Here is a 21,959-nt window from a genome sequence, read left to right on the forward strand (position 1 = left end):
GATGAAGCCAAAGTCTAACCTGGGAGCTAACTAATGGTAGGAAGACCCTTAGGCAAACTACATAAACTTCCAGAAATTCCTGGTAGGCCTTCGGGCAGGATACTCAACCTTCCTGAAACTCAGCAACATAATAACAACACCTCACAGCCTTGCTCTAAGGGCCAGTGAGATATATATGGAAAGCATTTACTGAGGTGCCTGGCCCATTAAAAAAGCTCCAAAGATTGTGGTTATTATTATTTTCATTATGTGCTAAGCATGGCCTTAAGGTCCCTCTTTAAAGAGACAGGTGCATCCTTGACCCTCCCTGAATTCTGCATTTAGTGTGAGTGCACTTAAAACAATGACTACAGATGGAATAAATGTAGAAAAGTCCTTTGTATTGGAGAAACATACCTGGTACCATGGAAATTTAATATTGTTTAATAGATTCACTAAGAATTTAGTGAATTCTTAGTGAATCTATTTACAGGAAACAAGACAGTATATATTTTTAATTAAAAATATTTATTGGCTATGGACTTTAACAGATTTACATTAAAGAAACATTTTCCCCCCAAATATGGTAATAAGAAAAAGACCCAGAAAAATGGACAATATTGGGCAGAATTTTCAGTGTTTTGAACATAAATAAAGCTCATACATTTATACGAATTCTGGGATATTTACTAATACTCTTCTAAAAATGGATCTGGATTGAATAGGAATATAAACATATGAACAAGTCCCACCCAACGTATTTCAAAACAATCAGATCCTTGAGAACACAGATTCTGTTTCTCATAAGTATCCTTGTCATTCATGGAGGAGAGAGGTCACAGGAATGTCTATGGATTCCAAAATTCGTGAATTCCAAAACAGAATTCATGGACATGCCTATACCACTAATAAAAGAAAACCATATAGGTGGGCATCCAACACATAAAAATATAGTAACCACATAATAATTTTTAGAAAATGTTCAGCAACACCCACTAAAATGAACAAACACCAAAATATAGCACAATAATATAAAACAAATCTATTTCACTCCTACAAACAGAGCAAAGGCATTTCTTTGGTTCTGTTGTTTTTACAAAAACCATGTGTATACATGTCTGTGTATGTGTATTCTTATAGAAAACTTCATAAATGTAGAAAGCACACAAAAAATTAAAATAAACTGTCACACCATCAACACCAATGTCACTCCTCTGGCAAGAGCAGAAAAAAACTCACAGAATCACAGATGATCTGGGAAGGTCTTTCCAGCCTCAGAATGTGCTAATGCCTATTCGCAAACCACTTCAAAATCCAGACCAAACCTCTTTTTAGGCTCTCAAACGTCTCTCTACTCTTGCCTGGCTCCTGGAACCGCTGAATTTTCATCAGGTCGATGGTGAGCAATAAACAAGAACAAGTAAGGCTATGACTGTAATCTAAAGCTTTTTGTTCCCCAAATATTAGAGCTAGATGGAACCTTAGAAGTTCATTGAGTCCTATCCACTATGCCTGTTCCCATTTATTCAGGAGGGAACAGGCATGAAGAGAGTAGCAGAGAAACCCAATTCTCTACTTGCTAGTCCAATGCTCTGTGCAAGTGAACACATGGTGGAGGAACCTCCCCAAGCAATGGGGCATCAGTTATTATGTGGTCAGACTATTCATGAACCTGAAGGGAAGACAATAATGGATCTGTACAACCAGATACAGGTAAACTTCCAATTAGCTCTGGGGAGACAAATCACAAATAGACCATGTAGCCAAATGAAGGAGTGTGCACTGGGGCAACAGGTCATAGGAACAATGTGTGAGCCCCACATTCCATGGAGAGGTGAGCCTGGTTAAATTGCAAGAGCCCTTTCTGATTGACTGTACTGCTGGGGCAGCTTGGAAGGCAAAAGTGTCCGAAAGAGGCCCCAGAGAATATAAGAATTAAAGAAAACCCTTGAATCAAGCAGATTCCCTCTCCAGTCAACAGGCATGTTTCCACAAGGTCATGCTACTCGTGACCAATCGTCTCCCTTTAAGCTCCAATCCAGCACAGTGAACCCTCAGAATCTCATTATCGCCACTTCACGGATGTCTCTTCACAGCTAAAGCTTTTGTCTTTGACTAAACGAATCTCTATTGACTAAAAGAGTTATTTAGCACAGAAATATTAAAGATCATGGTTCAATTCTTTCTGATCAATCAGGTCACTTAAGTCTTTAGAAAAAAATCTCTTTAGCCTCATGTGGGAGAGTTTGGAACAGCCGCTCCTTATCCGAGCAGACCTGATTCTCCAACATAAATGATGAACGCTAGGATCATCTCTTGTTCTCTTCTTCCCACATGACAGCAGTGATACTGGCTCCATGTGCAGTCAGACTTCCGCGTGCCAGGTCTCAAGACGCTTGCCTGTGGATGAGCTCTTTCAGCTGTGCCAGTCTGTCACTTTTTAGTGCTTCCCGAATAGAGTGGAAAAATCCAAAGTAGTGTTCAAAGTTGTGTATCATAAGCAGGACTCCGGCCAACAGTTCATTGGTCACCAGCAGATGGTGGATGTACGCACGAGTATGATTCTTACAGCAGTAACAGGAACACCCTCTCACCAATGGGTCAAAGTCCTCCTGGTACCTGAGGAAGGAAGTCAGAAGGACATTCCAGAAAGTGAGGAACACAAGAACTCCACAGCCTAGGCTATCTCTTCTGCTGGTGCATAACCAATATAGTTAATAACATACTGGCAAATGTACTGCTGGGCACCTGCTTAAGATAGCAATGTGGTCCAAGTTAACACAGCACAATGAACCAGGGGACTCAGGAGTCCTCTGAGGCTGGATATAACCTCCTAGCCTGAGGCTCACAAAGAAGTAGCAAAGAGAGTCCTGTGGTCATTCCCTCAGGCTGAGCACTGTCGGTCACACTGTACAGGGACATAATGTTAGGAAATGCTGTTCTGATGAATGCACATTTCTCCTGTTTGCACCAGAACTAGTATCAGAAGACATGGTCCAACCATTTACTTGCACAGCTTTTTGCAGTTTACAAAGCACTTTTATATACACTGTCTCATTTAACCTCGTCAACCGCCGATGGAGACAGGCATTTTTGTTGTCACTTTACTGATGAAGACGACGAAGGGGTTAAGCTCTGAAGCTACAATGCCTGGGTTTGATTCCTGGCTCAGAGCTCACTTGGGCAAGTCACTAAATCTCCCTCTGTCTTTGTTTTCTAATCTGTAATGGTAATAAGAGAAATAGCAGTGCCTACCTTATAGAGTTGTTCCAAGGATTAAATGAGTTAATATACTAAAAGACTTGGACACTGTTGCGCACATACTAAGCACTATATATGTGTTACCTTTCATAAGCCACTGAAAAGAAATCAAATGACTTGGTCAACGTCACATAGGCATGAGCAGTGCTAGGATCCAAACTCTAAGACTCCATAATTTTGAGTCTAGTGCTGATAATAAGAAAACTACAACTTCCAGCTAAATGCATAACGTATAGAGAATTTTAGTAGTAAGTTACAATTTATTTTACCCTAATGCTTAAAAAAATAGGAATGAGTCTCCTCGGTTATTTTTCAAGAAGTTAAATGTGGTAAACATTATTATTTCAGACCTACAATCAGGAAGCCCCTATAGAATAGGTAAGAACCAGGATTTTTATATTCTTTCATAAATTTTCAATTCAGTACTATTACTAAATAGACATCAATAAATCTCAGTCCCTAGAATGTCCCTTCACATAAGACCAAAAACACCCAAGTACTAAAGCGAGTATACCAAACTCACAGATAAACCACTCACTCGTTCACTAATTATTTCCACTCTTGACAAAACATGTACAAAGTTACAAGATATCCTAATTCATTCTCTATAAAGGTAAATATTTTATTTAAGACTTACAATCTATATATAACCAAGATGACTTAAGTTCCTTAAAATTAAAAAAACTTTGTTGTGTTTTATCTTGAACTCTTTATTTTGCTCTCTCATTTTTTAAAGTAATTGGAAGGAGTAAAAAACAGCAAACAATGGATTTGCTCTAACCTTTACTACAGCTCTTCTAAAACAATAGTTATCTAGCTCAGTTTTCTGATGAGACAAAGTACACAAATTCATCTGCAGAAAAAAAGGCTTTCTGGAACTGAATTTGAGAAGGACTAACTAATACCCAACTATAAATATTTTATAAAGTCATAAACTGAAAGGGAACAGTTATGTAAACTTTTAAAACAGACTGAAATTTAAAAGTCAGAAACCAAAATCTAAACTTAAAAAAATTCCTTACTTTTTTTCCTTCAGATTAATTTCAAATGATGTCATTTCTTGGTAGCCACTGGTTGTTTTCATTTTCTTTGTTTGATCCACATATTTTATTTCTTCCTGTGTCCCATTTTGTTGTAATACTGAAGGAGAAACCAATAAAAAGTCTTGAATGAAGATTAGATAAAGAGTGACATTGGGAGAATTTTACTTTAGTTACTATTTCATGCTCTTTGACCCTGTAAGTCCACTCCTGAGAGTTTAGCCTAAAGAAATGACACAAGAAAAATAGCAATATGTACCAGGATGATCACTGACTCACTATCTATAAATCTACAATATCAAAATTTGGAGATTCAACAATGTCAAACAAATTATGGTTACAAGTATATAATATACTCTTACTGTCAAGAAATTATTTTTACAAACTAGTTAGTGTGCATGTGTGAATAAATGTGTGTGTGTGTTGAAGTTATGTCTCATCATAATGCACATGCAAATTAACTGGGCTTTATAACTTCCTATGATCCAAAAAGATTCAAAGTAGAATATGGTTTAAATTTATGTGCTCTGTACGGAGACTCCAGTCCTCCAGGGAACTCAGATTATCCAGAATCAAATGGGGAACTGAATTGTTCCCTTGAACAATTTGCTTTAAGAAAAAACATTCCTGGAATTAATTACATGAGAAGCACCAGTTCCCATGCAAAGAGCCAGCTGCCTTAAAGAGGGCGAGTAGATAAGTATTTCTGGGAGAGAATAATAACAATCTCAGGGTTGGCCCAATGAGAATGGGCAGATGGTCCTAGGAAGGTAATTCTGTCCAAGTCAACGGAGAAAGAGCAGTGTGACCTGAGCACTCAGCACAGGGCTATACTTTGCTGCCATGAATTTGCGTGGTGATACAGGAGCCTGCAAAGCCCTGGCTTCTGGGAAATCCTTGTCACTGAAGGAATTGCTGCAACTTACTCCTTTGTAATTTTCACTTTGTAATTGGCAAGGGACTATAATTTACTATACACACATACACAAATGTGATTAATAATAATACTTTAATAAAAATGTTCAAACTATTTCAATTTTCCTTATCATAAAGAAAAAGCTTTCTCTGGCCAAAAAGGAACAATATCAGGTTCTTTTTCAAAGTTTTGCATATTCATGGTATGGGATGACTAATAGCTACCTGTGTCCTGGTGGAAATAATTAAGCTTGTAAATAAAGTCATGAACATTTATAAAGTATTTATAGTATACCTACCCACATGCATTACATTCTGGTCTGTCTAAAGGATGGTAAAATTGACTTCCTATATATAAGAATTTGACTAACCTGATTTAGTTTGTTTCCAGAGTAATTCCATTTAGATTAATGCTTAAGTTGCTTTATAAAAGTGTAACATCTTCTGAATGAAGTTTGGTAATGAAGTTTGGAGAATGAAATGAACCTTTAAATGACGTCTCTAGCTCTAGTCAAATTTAAGGGTGACAGCGGCAGAGGAGGAGTTCAAAGGACAGCAGGAAGGGAAAGAAGGCCAGAGGGAACACTGGGCATGCAACGTTCTCCTCAAAAACTGGGTAGATGCTTCAAGAGACCCTGGCCCAAAGTACGCGTCCCAATTCCTTTACAACTGCCAGTTAAATGTCAGAATTGAAAATTGGTTTCCCTGACTTCTGAATAACTAAACAATAAAAGAAAATGGCAGTGCTTCAAAGCAGTATTAGCAGAGGAAAACAGCTTCCACATCTCAGTGTGCACACAAAGACAAAAAAGCAAAAGTAACGCTAGGACCAGAGGGGGTGAGACTCCCTGTATTTTAATAGCACAGGATTTGCAAAAAGCAGACAAGAACTCTATTGTGAAAAAATGAATTAACTTTTACCAGGCAGTTCAAAGGTTTTATTTTCTTAGATTTTCATCACTATTCACTCTGAATGGTCTTTTTCAGGCTGTTAATAGAAGAGGTTTTGTTTTCTTTTTTTTGCTTCTGCTCATTCCAAAATTACTTTCTAATATTGATGAGCTATGTGTATGGTATTAAGTACCTGGGCCTTGTGGACCAACATGCCAGAGGGTACAGATAAGAAACAAAGACGGAGTTTTATAAAAGGCTGACTTTATAGTATGCACATATTTCTGACTTGAATCATAAGCCAAAAATTGATAGGAAATAGAAGAAACTTAAGGATAACACTGAGATTAACTTCAAAAGACCTACATGTCTCCTCAGGATTTGGCTGGTAATCAAAGCTGAAAGTCAGGGCACATCCGCGCTCTGTCACTTGATAAGGGAAAAAACTCTCAAATAAGTCCACTCCTCTTTCGATACACTCTAGCACCTCATCTGGCCGGCTCACACCACAGATGAGCCTGTGAAAATAAGAACAGTGTGACATGAGGACAATGCCAGGAATCCAGGAGTCTTTCCAGCGGGCATTAAAATAATAATGAAAACCATCAGTCATGGTTAGCATGGCAGGCAGCAAATAATAAGATGTGGTGGAAAGAACCTTTGATTTGGAGGCAGAGAGATCTGGGCTAGAATCCCAGCTCTGCTATTAATTTACTTGCTGTGTTCTTTGGGAAAGTTTCTTAACTTCTCTGAGTTTTAGTTTTCTCATTTTAAAAATAAGAGTATTAATACATACCTCACAGGACTGTTGTGAGAATTAATAAGACATTTGAAAAAGCACATGGTGTAGTTTCTGGCCCCAGTGAGAAACTCAATAAAGGCTAGTTTCCTTTCTCCTCTCATCTGTTCTGGACAACCTCCTAGTCTCAGACTGAACTTCATAGCCTACCCATCCGCCACATAGATTTTTTAAGAGTGCAAAGCTGTGTGCTTTATTTCCCCCTCAGATACGTGTATATTTTAACTGTATGTTGCCTATAATTCGTTTTTATAATTGGTTCCAGAAAGACATTTTTATCTACTGTATTGTTCATAGTTTCATTTACAAAGCAATTCCTGCTCTCAGAATTTCAACTCTGCCCATAGAATCTAGGAATCTATTTGGCTTTATTTATGCTGCTTCTTTATATTTTCTCCATTAATAAAACGTCTGCATGGTGGAATGAGGTGGTAATTTTAGAGGTACTGGGCAAGGCGTTCTGAGAATATTAATACTCAACCAGGTTTTGCCACTAAAATACCACGGGGAGATGCACTAGATCAGGGCTGGTTGGCTGCTGTCTTTTATGTTTGTTTTTCTACCCATAGTTCCTTTTATGAACTGGCAGAGAAAAGCTTACAGACTCTCTGATTTCTAAAAGAAGGCCAAAAAAAAAGGCTTATGTAATATTAAACAACCAGAATCCTTAAATATATGCTGGTTTTTCTGACTATAGTTTCCCTCAAGTAACGTAATGTTTCAGATCTCCTCTCCAACTGAAGCTGGCATTTCTACACATGTAGAAAGAAAAAACAATCCCAGCTTTCAAATCCAGTAACAGACATCTGTGAGCACTTAACTCAAGAAGTCCAGAAAATGACTAGAGATACCAGCGCTACATTGTTGCCTATACCAGAACGAACTGGGAGGGGGAGCAGTGAGCACAGAGAACAGGGTTAAAATTGGGGCAAATGCTGCCTGGAGCAATGAAAAGATCTCATTCCAGCTGGTGTGTACACAGGCATGTACAGGTGTAAAACGTCATCACGCTCTACCTAAGACTCATAAGCTTTACTCCAAGGTAAACCTGGATTTTTAAAGAGTAGTAAAATTCCATGTATTAGACACTAGCCAACAGCCCAAGGTGTATAAAACAGCACCCCATAATCAGACCTCTTACTCTATCTGCAGGAAAGAGCATAAATATTAACACCAAGTGGGAAAAAAGACTGGTCTTTAAAAAAAAAGGGAGTAGTCTCATAAGACATCAGCTGCATTCAGAAACTTGGGACTTTTAGCTTCGAATCTTGTAGATCATCTCCTCTCACCAGCACACAGTAAAACCTATGATTTATGGAAAGAACCAAACCCACTACTATTGCCAGCCCCCTCAATTTCAAACAATGATACCACTGCCTCAAGTCTAGGAACTTCTTAAAGGTCCTCGTTAGTAGTGTCCATATTCATTCTGCTAGCCATCCCAGATCTGCCCTCAACTTTCCTCAGCGAAGGCCAAAGTGCCCATGGCTTTAAACTGTCCCCAGAAAACATGTTATAATGTATAAAGAAAAGGTTTTGTATTTGGCGCAAGAATGAGGGAAACGGTATGACATTGGCCCTCACTTAGATGAGCATCAAGTAAACGAATTCATACGGCAACTATCCTCAGGTCTACATTCTGAAAGCAAGCACAGGTCAGCCTTGATGGAAATTCCCCTACGGTCAGCCCCCGAAGACTCAGTCCAGAAAGGACATAATCAAAACATCAAAAGACATGCCCGTGTATAGACTACATAATACACGACCCCTAGCACTCCTGTTCCGGGCGCATGTGGCCTGGCCAGCACCCTCACTCGGCACTGGCCTCGGTTTGTCTTCCGGCAGCTCTGCGGTAACTGATGACAGCAAGTCCAGTCGAGTGTCCAGAGTTGCTGGGTTCCCTTGAAAGCCATCCAGGAGGAAGCCACCTACAGGCCGCTTGGCTGTCTCTCGTGCTGACCTCAGCCTCTCCTCCACCACGTCTCCACCTTCAATCACTCCAATGATCGTACTTTTCTGAAGGACCTGAGGTAAGAAAAGACTGAATGTTTTTAATGGTTTCCAGGGGTGGAGACCTGTGTTTAAATGAACCTTACACAGAAGCCCAAAGGACAGACAAGATTTCGGTGGAGCTGCTGTAGGTGAGGCATGAAGGGAAATGGTGCTCACTCTACCCTGAGAACGTTTAGGGTTCCAAAGAGCACAATTTGAAGGCCACCCAAATAAGTAAGAAAAGACTGAGGAGAAACTGAGGCAATCAACAAATGCAGCCATGCTTTAGCTTAAATTAAATGCACGCTGAGCAGGTACAAGAGGAAAAAAACAAAGGAACGGTTTCAATTTATTTCAATGACTCTCCAGGCCTGCTTGAAGTCACCCCCAAGCTACTGCACACCATCCTTAAAAGTAAATCTAAATATAAAATATAGTTACACAAGTATTAGAAGAATATATTGAATATTTTTATAATCTTGACATAAGGAAGGCCTTCCTAAGCAACTAAAGCTTGCAGGAAAAGGCTGACATATTTGAGTACAAAAACATTAGAACTTCTCTAGTGAAATATAGTATCACCAAGGGCAAAGGAGAACTTACTTTTTGGAGGAATAGGTAAATATCTACACCATACAAAAGGTCCAAAAATCCTTTAAGGAAGTGACGACCCTCTAGAAATCTAGGCAGATATGTGAACGTGAGCTTCAGAAAAAGAGATGTAAATGCCCTGTACACATATGGAGAAGTTACTATATAAAACTCATAGGAAGGAAGTGCAAATTGGAAACAATCAGATACCCATTTTTGGCCATCATACTGACAAAAAAGCTCAAAGATAACAACATAGTGGAAGTGAAAGTGATAAATGTACTTATAGACCTTGATAACTAGAGAGTAAAAATTAGTCCAGCCTCATGGGAGTACACAAAACTTATCACAACATCAGTGTTTTCATCTTTATATCCTAAAATTCCACTTCTACAAATTTCTCCTACAAATATATTCACAGGAAAAGAGTATCAAGATATTAAGCAAGAAACAAGGAAATTTATGAACGTATGATCATAATGTTATAAAAACCACATGTAGATATGCACACATGTGTAATAATTATGTGCATGTAACTATAAAAGTGAGGTTTGCAAGGAAATACACAAATCAACAGTGGCTCTCTGGTAGAACAGAGGGGTGAGGAGGGAGTCTGGCAGGCTGTGAAGAGGGATGTTCACTTCTTATTTTAAGCAGGAGGGGCACCATCAGACTATTCCTCCAGGAAGAACACTCTGGATACTGTGTGGAGAGTGAATTAAGGGGGAGTATGGCTAAAGGATGGGGTACAAGACAACTGTAATAATCCAGGTAAAAGACCAAGAGGACCTGGACTAAGGCAGTGCCCATGGGGTGAAGAGGAGGGGTGGATTTGAGACCTCATCAGGAGGTATGATCAACACAACTGATTAGTTGTCCAAGGAGAGGGTGAAGATAGTCTGGGATGACTCCTGCCCCGTTTTGGAAGTCCAGGAAGTGCTGAGAAGAGCAGACAGGGAATCCTAAAAAAATAGCGAGGCTGAGGTAAGAGGAATATGCTGTTTTGTGTATTCTGAGTTTGAGGTATCAGAGGGACATGTACATTTAGCGACTGTACAGGCCTAAGGTTGTACACATGATACAAATGCGAGTGCCCAGGCTAGAATGGAAGACACTTGGCACAGGGCGGCCACTCCCCACTCCTGCTTCCATGGCAGACAAGGCTAGCAGACCACTCTTCCTGCCGCACTAGGAACAGCTCCAAGCACCTTGGGACGAAACCCACTTGCCATCCCCGGCCTAGGGAATATATGAAGAAAAGAAGTCCAAAGACAGAACCTTGGGGAGCTTCCAACATTTGAGGGCATTCAGAATAAGAGGATCCAGTGAATAAGAGAAGGGATCACTGGAAAAGGGAAAGATGTATGCAGACATACAAAGCGGGCAGTTACACAGGCTTGCCCTTTACATGACTGACACAGCCCTACCTGGGAAACTCCATTTCATGGGTTTAAGAAGTAGGATGATACATAATCAGTGTCTAAAATGGAACACATTAAAGACTACGAGGGGCATTATTAACAATCATATCAAGACAACAGCATATGCATAAGCATAAAGGGTACAGAGAGGAACCCCAGCATTTGATCCACACTGAAATAGTGTGAAATGGCGAGGCTGACTGTGACACAGAAGAAAGGCCTGAGGCCCATCTGGCCTTCGTAATATCATGTTCTCATACTCTCTCCTCCTTTCTACTCATCAGACAATATTTGTTCTACAAGGATAATTACTGGCTCAAAACAATGGCTAGTGAGCAACACTAACAATTCAGACCCACACAGTGTCCCAGGCTGAACTTGTACTGCAGATACTGAGAGTTCTCTTCAGAATGACAACTAAGTTTCCTCTAATTATTTCATGTACAGTTAACTTTATTAGTCAAATTATATTTTTATTGATAAACTCAAAATAACAATGTTCCTCAAACTGAATGCACCTGCCATAGTGGGACCTGATCGCTGCTCAGGATGACTCCACATAAATTATCAGGCACTGACTCTCCCCTCTGATCACTGTCTTCTGATCGTCTCCTCCCTCTGCTCTCTCCTAGTGAACGCATCCTTTTCCAGCATCACTAACTCTGCTATCAGGAGCCCTTATTTACTGCTACAGCTTCTTCCTCACCCATCATAACCATTCACCATCAGCAAGCACTTACTGAGGGCTTACTTTGTGTCAAGAATTTTGCTACATGACGAAGATACAAAACTGACGCATAGAAATTGAGCTTATAGAGGTCAAAGTTTAATAAATCATTGCAATACAATATGATTGGGGCTATACTATAGCTACATACAAATTAAAGGAATGAAAAGAACTTCCTGGAAGGGTCAGGAGCAATTTCCTAAAATGAACAATGGGATTAAATGAGCCAGATCTGGAAGCAAGAGGAGAAATATGGCTGACAATAAAAAAACACACACGAAACAGTCCAGAAGGAAGTCTGCATACAGGCTCAGCGACATGAAACAGGATAAAGCCTCAGGGAACTGCAAGCAACGCAGAAGGGCCAGAGTGCCAATCACAGGAGAAAGTAGGCCACGCTGAGCTGGAGGAATAGGGACAGGCCAGGTTTCTGCAGGCCGGCCATGCCCTGTAAAAGTTGAGGTGCAGAACCACCAAATTCTTTTAGGAAAATGAGCAAAGGGTTGGTATTTGGGCTTTACAGAGATCTCTCGGATAGCAGGGCTGAAAATGGATTGGGTGGAAAGGAGAACAGAGGCAGAAAGAACAATTAAAAGGTAATTGTCTACATAAGAGAATCTGAGGTTATGATGCCTTAAGGTGGTAATAAGGGTGATAACACGGCAGATTCTAGGTATATTTAGGGAGATAGAATCAAAGAGGAGTGAATATTGGAGATTAAATCGGATAGTGAAAGGAGTCTTGAAAGACTCCAACTTCTGGGCTGAGGAACTTGGTGTTTGCCAAAAACTGAGATAGAGTATTGATGGAGAGCAAAAGGAAGAGGTTTGAAGAGAAAATATGGGAGTTTGGTTACCTGAGTTTAAGGTGCACATGAGGGATATTCTAGTGACAGAACCCAGCTAAAGCCCTGTAGTCATATGATTCTGAAGCTAAGCAGAGTGATCTTGATTGTACCTACAATTTTAGAAGTATTCGGCAATAAAAAACTAAGGGAAGCCTACCTAGTGAGAACATATACAGTGAGATGTAAAGAGAACCTTAGACAGAATCCGAGAGAGTAATAATACTTAATGGTTCAGGAAAAAAAATAGGAGAGCATAAAAGAGACCAAGAAGTGAGGAGTGGAGAAGTAGGAGGAAAAGAAAAAGCGGTATCATGGAATGTCAATTAGCAAGAGTTTCAAAGAAAGAGGAGTAGTGCGATGTACAGCTTTACCTCTGACTCTTCCAGTAGCCGCAGACAATGATCCAGGAATAGAAGCGATCGGTCAACAGACTTCCTGGCTCTTTTTATAGAAGTTGTTTCTGCACAAGATGCTTCTCCATCTGAGAGGCACTGGAACCAGTCTGGTTGAAGGGCCTGCTGAATTGCCATGAACTTGGAAGCAGTCATTTCCACTCGTCCTCCAACACCCCACACAGACACAGACTGCCAAGGAACAAGGTGATGGGGAATTAGCAAGAATAAAATGCAAATAAAAAGAAAATAATAAAATGCTAAAGCAATTCTGAATTTAATTCTTCTTTACTAGAGAGATGGTAGCAATTCAACATCCTAGACATGGTAAGAGGTTTACTATACTATACTATACTGTACTGTACTGTACTGTACTGTACTATACCTCAAGTTCTCTAACAACCTTGTAGATCAGAGAATCCTTCAATGGCCACACAAGCCAACTTCTGAGCTTGCCCCAAGAATTCTGTCATACTTTTCCAGAAGCACAGTCTTCCAGTCTTCCCCACCCCTCTACCCATGCTGTTCCTGAATACACCACAGACTTGGATTCGTCTGTCTTTGATTATGTTGCTCTTTTTGACTGAAATACCCTTCCCCTACTTCTTTGCCTGGTAAAATACTATGCACCCTTCAAGACAGAGTTCAAATATCACCTCCTCTAATATGCTCCCCAAACTAGCCCTGGCATAATCAATTGCTCACCCTTCTAGGCTCTTTCAGAAATTTGTGCTTATTTCTTCTATAGAAATGAGAGCCCCTGGAATACCATTGTATATTTCTAGAGTATCCCAATTCATGTTTGTGCCCCACAAGCACAGTCTAGGGCCTCACACATCATTAAACATTTACCAAGTTAAGTTACATACAGAATTATGGGCTAAGACATAAATCCCATAGTACTTGAGAACCTCTATGTTTCTTTGGTTACTTCTACAGCACCTCTCTTCTCTGAAGAGACTGACAAGGACATAGGTGGGGAGGCAACATACACTCTTTTATTTTGGCATAAACATTTAAATGAATCCTCTCTCCTTTATAAACAGAGTAGATAACTGATGTCAAAATATTTTCTTTTGAATACAAATTACAAAATAAAAAGAAGTTTAAAGCAGAAGAGTAATTTAAAATAGTAATCTTAGGTAAGAGTGATAAATATTGTTGACCTCAATAAAGTGGGTGCAGGAAAAGGAATTGCATTTGTAAAGTAGCAGTATATACACGGGTAGGCATAAGGAGGTTTGCAGTTGTACATATGGAAAAATATACAAGAATAAATAATAATATAAGAATAAACTGTGTTTTGCATACTCACAAGAATAAACCTCCTTTTGCCCACCCTATACTGAAGCCATGCCAGAATGCTGTCCTCAAGGACAATGCAATGGGGCCATGTCTCAGGAGAAAACTTTTAATGAAGTCCTTTAGATACTGATCTTCTAGCTAAAAATCTCTGGCTGCGGACCCAGCTTTTCAAATTCTGTTCTAAAAACAAGCAGTATTACACTGAGGTTCTACTATATATAGTTATACATGTGATAACACTCATCAGCAACTTTCCCCACTCCTCCTGAGGTGGTTAAAACTGCAAATAAAGCATGGCATCAAAAGATTACTGTTTTCTACCATCAGCAATTTCTTTTTTGGGGATGTACTTAACCCTTCTCCAGCTCCAAATTTTTGCAACAATGAGAAGCTGAAGATACATTCCTTACCTTAACCTATCCACAGACAGACCTCCTTTAACTCCCATAAACCACCCCATCCCACTATATTCACAGAAATAAAGAGAAGGCAAAAAGGGGTCAGGAATGGGCCAACATCCCAGGCAGCAGGACCCTAGCATTTGAGGGATACAACAGGCTGACTTCCTGGGACAAAGTTGCAGCACTGGAGGAACTTCTGAGAACACACCTTATTTGTTACATAACCAGCTGGGCAGGGGCTGACTGGATCGTGCAGGGAGCAGTACAGGAGCGATTCTGGCATACCTGTATAGACATAAACAAGAACCCCTGAAAGCACTTACATCAACAATATCACTGCATTGTACCAGAGAGCAGCTGCATGTGTACTGCTGGATAAAGCAACACTGAGCACAGTAAACTGCTCATACCTGATCTTATACGACAGAAGGCCTATCAACATGAATGAAAAGATTACTTTGAAACCTCTAATCTAAAGGAAGAATTAACTGTAAAGGTTCATTTCTAATAACATAGTGAGTTGTTACAAAAGGAAGGTATAGCCCGGCTGGGCGTGGCTCAGCGGTTGAGCGTCGACCTAGGATCCAGGCGATCGGGGCTCGATTCCCGGTCAGGGCACATGCCCGGGCTGCGGGCTCGATCAATGATTCTCTCATCATTGATGTTTCTGTCTCTCTCTCTCCCTCTCCCTTCCTCTCTCTGAAATCAATAAAGATATATTAAAAACAAAACAAAAAACAAACAAACAGAAAAAAACAAAAGGAAGGTATATCTTAAAGTACGAGATACAATGAAAGTGTTTAATGACATGTTGACCTTTGAAGAAGAATTTAGTATCAAGTACGTTCATTCTAGGTACTATACAAGAGGAACTAGCTCCTGGAAAGATGAAATGATCTAATCAAAAAGTAACCTCATTAGTAATAAAGCTGTCTCACATCATGAGTCCCTAGGGGCAGAATTAAAGGGAAGTTACAGGCCCTAGCTGGTTTGGCTCAGTGGTTAGAGCATCAGCCTTCGGACTAAAGGGTCCAGGATTTGATTCCAGCCAGGGGCATGTACCTCGGTTGCAGGGTCAATCCCGGGCACCAGTTGGGACATGTGTGGGAGGCAACCAATTGAAGTGTCTCTTTCACATCAATGTTTCTCTCTCTCTCTCCCTTCCATTCTCTCTGAAAAGCAGTGGAAAAAATATCCTCTGGTGAAGATTAAAAACTAAAATAAAAACTAAAATAAAATAAAATAAAATGGGAAGCTATAGGATAGTGCAAATGAATCTCATTTTCAGTAAGTTTCATTGACTCAAGATGACAGTTTCTTAAGTTCTTTAGTCAAAAAGATAGTTGTTTATATTAGCTATTTTCACTTAATTATATGCTTGTATACTTTAGAGCTGGTAATTAAAACTGATCTCAGGTAGAGAAAAACGATATTACATAAATTCCTCAACTGAAATATAGGGCCTTGTGACAACAAAGTCACCACGCAGTTTCCCTCAGAAGCAGAGGACTGAATGAAAATGGAAAGAGGATTTTGATTCTCTTGAGTCTTAGATATCGGAAAAAGCTTCAGAAGGTAGTCCACAGAAGAATGTTCTCTAGCTGTCACTGCTAAGCTTTCCCTATAAGTGGACGCACACATCTGCATTTAAAATTCTATTTCTATAACAAAAGATAACATTAACATATCAGAATACAGCAGTCTATAAACTCTCTGTCCTCTGCCTTATGCTTTAGGCTCAAACATGACAAGACTACTTTGGATCTTAGGGATGTCCCATGCAGTGTCTCGCCTCTGGGCCTTTGCTCCATGCCTGTTATATCTGCCCACACCTGTCTGCTACCAGCACCTCCTCACCTGGCTAACTCCCTCTACCTTGACCCAGCTAAGGTGACCCCTCATTTTCTCTATCAAGAATTCATTCTTTATTCTGACCTCCTTCCACTTGTACCCTATAGCAGGTTATGTGCTTCTCCTCTCGCTCTCATGATACATGTACATATCCCTCATCCTGCAAATGTAGTCACCACTCTCTACTGGAATTACCTGTTTATCTTTATCCTAACTAGGCTCTGGGTTCCATGAGCTGTTTCCTATTCATCTTTGAATCCCCAATGCCTGGTTCTTAGATGCTGAATAAATGTATGAATGAAAAATCGAAGAATAAACAGCACCTCCAAACTCCAAATTAATATATCGCAAGGCACACACAAATAATTAAGTTTACCTATAAACTTTCCAACTCCTTCCTTATATTCTATCAAGACTTCGTGATGCTCTGCCCTGTTAGTAAAACAGAAAAATACACGGTATAATGATGAATCATTCCACACTCTATACAACAACTGAAGCCTTCTTCTCATCCAAACATGCTACGTGACAGTAAGTGTAATCTTCAACAACAAATACACCATTATCAAGAGGCCCAACTCACCAGGCTAGGTTCATTAGCCAGAGTAAAGGCTTTCAATTTGCAAGTGGTTCTGTGAGAAGAAAAACTGGCCAAGGTCAACTGCTCCAGAATATCTGGATTTTCTTGCTTCCCTTGCCCCTTCAAAATCAGTTTATTATTAACACGATACTGCAGAGTCATTTCATCATATAGTAAATTGTTCAATTAAAGATAAAGTCAATATGCCCATTACACAAAACGATCTAACTCCATTAGCTCTGTTTCCATAAGTAGTACATGCAAGTACATATACAGAGACAGAAATCTTTGAGGCTGGGGCATGAAGGCAGCCTTAGGCTCCAAGTTTAGCTCTCATAGAGCATTCCCTGCCCTGACACCCCTGGGAGCAGAGGCAATGATGGCAGTATGGGACCTTGGGTGCAGAGGAAAAGTGAAACAGCTTTAACATGGAGGTCTGGCCTGTGGCTTCCAGATTAGAGCCAGATGATGTATAACATTTGATATATTTCTTCTGATTTCATTCTAAAAATGTACAAATTTTATACATAAAGTAAAAAAGTCTTTTGCTTTACTGTACCTTATTAAAGTAACTAAGCTGCTGCCAAAGTTGAAACTTGAATGGTTGGATCTACTACTCACAGTGATGACAGTGTAAGCTGAGCCATGGCAGGAACCCCGTGGATACTGTGCAGTGTGTGATGGGTCAGGTGTGGGGCAGAGCCAGTCTTGGTATACAGAAGGCAGCCTGGAATGTCCATGGTGCGGTCCCCTGTTTTGCCTAGGTTTTTTATTTTTCCTAGGCGGCAGCCATTAACTATCTTGGTAAGACTCAGCTTCATCCTGAGGGATTCCTCCAGGTCCTGATAAGAGAATTAAATTCAGAAACTGTTTCATGACATCCAAAGGCTACACATTTTGCAAAGATAGCAACCTACAAAAAAATAAATGATAGCATGTTTATTACTACTTCCAGCCTAGGATTTTTTCAGTATCAGGAATAGGGGAATGGGAAAAGTCACAGAGTCAACAAGATACTTTTCCCAAAGTCCCAGAGCACTATGACGACATCAACTACATTTAAATTCAGTGATGGAATTTTTGTCTGACCTGATGAAATCCAAACAAATGGAAGGACAGAAGTGAAGACTAATCATGGAAGGAGTGCTATGAAGCCAAGGCTTGCTCTCAGCCTTGCAAATGTGTAGAAAAAAGTCAGGCTGCTTAGGAAATACTGGTTATTAATTTGATCTATTTTTTTCTCTAATTTGAGAGAATACTAGGCAACATAGCAATTTTGTCTAATATAAAGTTAAAAGAAGAAAACAGGTCCCAAAACAGCATTCTGGTGTTTATTAAAATATATGAAAGAATATACATCAAAAGATAAAGAGATTACGTCTGAGGTGAGATTATTTTCCAATTTGTTCTTACCTGGTGTCCAGAGATGAGAAACTGTATGGAGCATACATGTAATTCATAAGCAATTTAGCCTTACTTTTATAAATGGGAAAGAAAAATATTTGATTAAAAAAATTAAGATATACTTTCTAACTTCTCTAGATACACAGGGAGAAAAAAAATCAGAAAACATTATCAATTACTTTGTTGGAAGCTATTAATTAATTATTATTTAGTGAAGCAAATCCTAAACTCCACTTCTTAAAATGTACTAAACTTGGTAATCAGGCACAGCAGATAATGTACAAAATGTCACTGGATATACCAGCATTTTACAAATACCAGCACATCTACAGCAAGTACTATAACCCTCCTGAATTCTTCCCAATGCAGATAGGCCCAGTTTTATTAGTAGATAAGTTACTACAGCTATCTAGAGATTCCAACCTTAGGTCCTGTCCTCTTAAGCATTATACTGGAACACACTCTGAAGGTCAACCATTGTTTAAGATGTTACCAAACAAATAAGCATTATCTATCATTAGTTAAAAAATATTCAGGAATATGACTATTACTTTTTTGGGAGTCATAAATTCTTATATTGAAATTAAATAGCCAATCCTGTCTTTAGAATTTTAGAAATAAGAATAACCACTTTCTGCATGATCCTATAAAAGATATCATGCTGAACATGAATTATTAAAAATAATAACAAAAGTGTTTGAGGAAAGCCTGGTCAATTTTCTATAACTCAAGCTTCATTATTTCAAATTATCACAAAGACATAAAAAGAAGTATCAATGAAACCCACAGAAATGGAGACTATTAAGGGAAAAAAGTTATGTTTTAACAAAGAGCAACATAAAAGCTATTTTTTAAAAGCCTGGTTATTACACATTAAAACTGTTAAGAAAATGTTTATATCCAAAAAAATTATACAAATATAAATTATTTTTATATAAATTATAAGAACATACTCTAGAATATATAAGTCATTAGTTTACACAATCATATTCCTTATTGATTTATCAGATAATGCACATAACCTTCTGATTTCAAGTGATAAAAATATATTTTAAACTAACAGAACTCTAAAGCCATTTGTAGCAAGGTTAAAAACTGCATTTTGCAATCTAAGTAAATTCCAGGGAATTGAATCGGCGGGAAGCAAAAAGATGAGAAATACACTTTTAAAGTTAATGAATCAATGCCTGTTATTGTGAGTGAACACTGGAATTAACCAAATATAGAACAATATGTTTTGAAACATAAATAAGAACTAATGAAAATTTAAGGGACCGAGATTATTAAATACTGCAATAAGTTACCCTCACAAACATATGAGAATGGAAGAAACTATATAGTCTAGTTTTTCAGAAAGGGCTAGAGACAAGAATTTGGTGGTTCCTCCCCTTACTCTAAAAATTCTGTCTCATCTAACACATTTAAGTTTTGTAAAGAGTTTAAATGTATGCACGAGTTGTATTTTTAAAATTAAATTCATACACACTCTACAAGGTTTGTACATGCACAGAAAAAAGTCAGAAGGACTTCTAAACAATATGCTGCACTGAGCTAACTCAGAAAGACACAGAGAAGTAACAGACTCTAAAATTCTAGAATGCAGTAACTGAAGATAAGACTATTCCGAGTAGAGTATTCTAAAATTCTTACCCTATCTGGGAGGAAAAAGATAGTGAATAACTTTAAACTTTAAGTATGTGTGTTAAAAGATTTTTAAGTAACCATTTCCAAACCCACTGGGGAGGGGCAGGAGAGGGTAAAGAAAAGTTGGCTAATACAATAAAGGGCAAGAAAAAAGAAAATTGATCAAAAAACACACCAAAAACAGAAAATACAAAACAAGATTGTAGAAGTAAGTCTGAATGTTAATGATCACAATAAAATTTAACAAATTAATTTCACCTATTTAAAGTCATAATGACAATAGTAGCAACTAGTATTTATTGGGCATTTACTATGTATCAAGTACTGTTCTTTATATATTAACTCCGCTAATATATATCATCATATATACCTATAAGACAGAAGCTATTATTATATGCATTTTACAGATGAGGAAACTGAGGCTAATAAAGTCACCATTTGGGAAGTGGCAGGGCCAGGACATAAAGAAATCTGGCTTTAGAGGCTGTACTCTTATAGGCTAGTAGTCTATTAGAAGTCCCGAATCTTGTCCATAAACATATGCAATATTTACTTATTAACTCTAATGTTAAGATATAATTTTATAGTTACAGATTCCATTTTGCTGTAGCGTTCTTATTATTGTTCCTCTTTTCCCTTATCTTCCTTCTCTGCCTCTACCCATTTTCACAGCCTCCACAGACTCTCCATTCTCATACAAACATTTAAGCATAGTTGAATATGGGAATGGGTGTTTTTTTAATTAAAATAAAAATGGAAACATACTGTAAGCACTTCTCTGTAATTTGCTTTTCTCCCAGGAATAGACAATGGATATCTTTCCTGAAGACGAGACATAAAATATCTACTTCTTTTAAAATAACTACTTCTTGGCATTGCATAGTTTGGATGTAACACAACATTTTTAACTTTTTTTTTTTTAATTGATTTACTGATTTTAGAGAAAGAAAGGAAAGGAGGGAGGGACAGAGACATGTCTTTGTTGTTCCACTTAATTATGCATTCACTGGCTGATTCTTGGACGTGCCCTGACCAGGTCCAACCGCAACCTTAGGTCCACGCTCTAACCCACTGAGCCAGGGCGGATGTAACACAATTGAATCAACCGTCACCCTTCTGATGGACACTGAAGACACAGGGCAGGTCCTAACATCGCTGCAAAAGTCTGAGGGCACGGCCTTCCTTATCTCATTTTCAACAATTTCAGGTTAACCTTAGTTTACGTTTCCTGGCAGAGTTCTACACATACAGTGACCTTCGATCGTTATCACCCCCCTTTTGCAGATGGGTTCGAGTTATTAAACAAGTTGCCTGAGGTCCTACAGCCACAAAGTATCTGGGTCCAAACCCTGCCCTGTGAACCCCTGTGTTCCAGAGTGCACTGTCCACGGAAACATACATGCTTAGTGAATAAGGGTGGATTTACCGTCGCCCGGTGAGCCACCTCCAGACTCGCGGAGCGCTGGGCTCAGGGACTCGGGGTCATGCCAACCCTCTCGAGTACCCTGCACGGTCCCGGAAGAAACTTCCGGCTGAGAACGTGTCGCTTAAGCACAGGCCAGTCGAAAGGAGGCCCCTCTCACTCAGAGACGCGGCGAAAGCTCACACGATTTGGGAAAATCTGGATGAAGGAAGTCACACCAGAAGACCCAGAAGAGGAAAGGGGAGACATGGCGGGAGTACAATTACCGTTAGTACAACACAACCAGGAAGCGTCTGGGCGCGACGCGGCTCATCCACCCGTAGCAGTCCCCACACCATCAGGGAGAGGGGACACTCACCTACTCACTTCCCAACTTTTCTTGGCCTGAGACCCCTCAGGCTCCCCACAGTTCACTCCCACGTGTCCGGCTGGCAGAATCCTCGGCCTCCTAAACCACCGCCTCCGCCGCAGAGCCAATCAGGGAGCATTTCGTCAT

The 21,959-nt window shown here is 39.3% G+C and overlaps 1 protein-coding gene across 4 annotated transcripts; it reads right to left on the reverse strand.

Annotated features, from left to right (window-relative positions):
- Positions 1-494: 494 nt before the first annotated feature.
- QTRT2 (queuine tRNA-ribosyltransferase accessory subunit 2) lies at positions 495-21,938 on the reverse strand. Of its 4 annotated transcripts, none has more exons than XM_081138270.1 (10): positions 21,822-21,938; positions 21,467-21,661; positions 17,614-17,834; positions 16,789-16,844; positions 14,770-14,846; positions 12,835-13,047; positions 8,711-8,910; positions 6,453-6,604; positions 4,263-4,380; positions 495-2,598 (listed from the first exon to the last, which is right to left on the reverse strand). In XM_081138270.1, exons 3-10 carry the CDS (start codon positions 17,811-17,813, stop codon positions 2,367-2,369), a joined length of 1,248 nt encoding a protein of 415 aa, XP_080994396.1. In that variant the 5' UTR covers positions 17,814-17,834; positions 21,467-21,661; positions 21,822-21,938; the 3' UTR covers positions 495-2,366. The 4 variants fall into 4 exon arrangements, with proteins under 4 accessions (XP_080994396.1, XP_080994397.1, XP_080994399.1 ...); XM_081138273.1 differs by having other exon boundaries at positions 496-2,598; positions 17,552-17,834; positions 21,822-21,932; XM_081138271.1 differs by lacking the exon at positions 21,467-21,661.
- Between the last annotated feature and the right edge of the window lie 21 nt (positions 21,939-21,959).

This window comes from Miniopterus schreibersii, assembly GCF_964146895.1.
Source record: "Miniopterus schreibersii genome assembly, chromosome: 5".
Taxonomy (NCBI): Eukaryota; Metazoa; Chordata; class Mammalia; order Chiroptera; family Miniopteridae; genus Miniopterus; species Miniopterus schreibersii.

Excerpts from the sequence above, each read along its gene's own strand:
- QTRT2 (XM_081138271.1), bottom strand. The coding sequence starts at position 17,813 with ATGAAGCTGAGTCTTACCAAGATAGTTAATGGCTGCCGCCTAGGAAAA. Across the intron at positions 6,605-8,710 it reads CTGCCGGAAGACAAACCGAG|GCTCATCTGTGGTGTGAGCC; the intron begins GCCAGTGCCGAG and ends TTATTTTCACAG. Across the intron at positions 2,599-4,262 it reads ATTAATCTGAAGGAAAAAAA|GTACCAGGAGGACTTTGACC; the intron begins GTAAGGAATTTT and ends TTCCTTCCTCAG.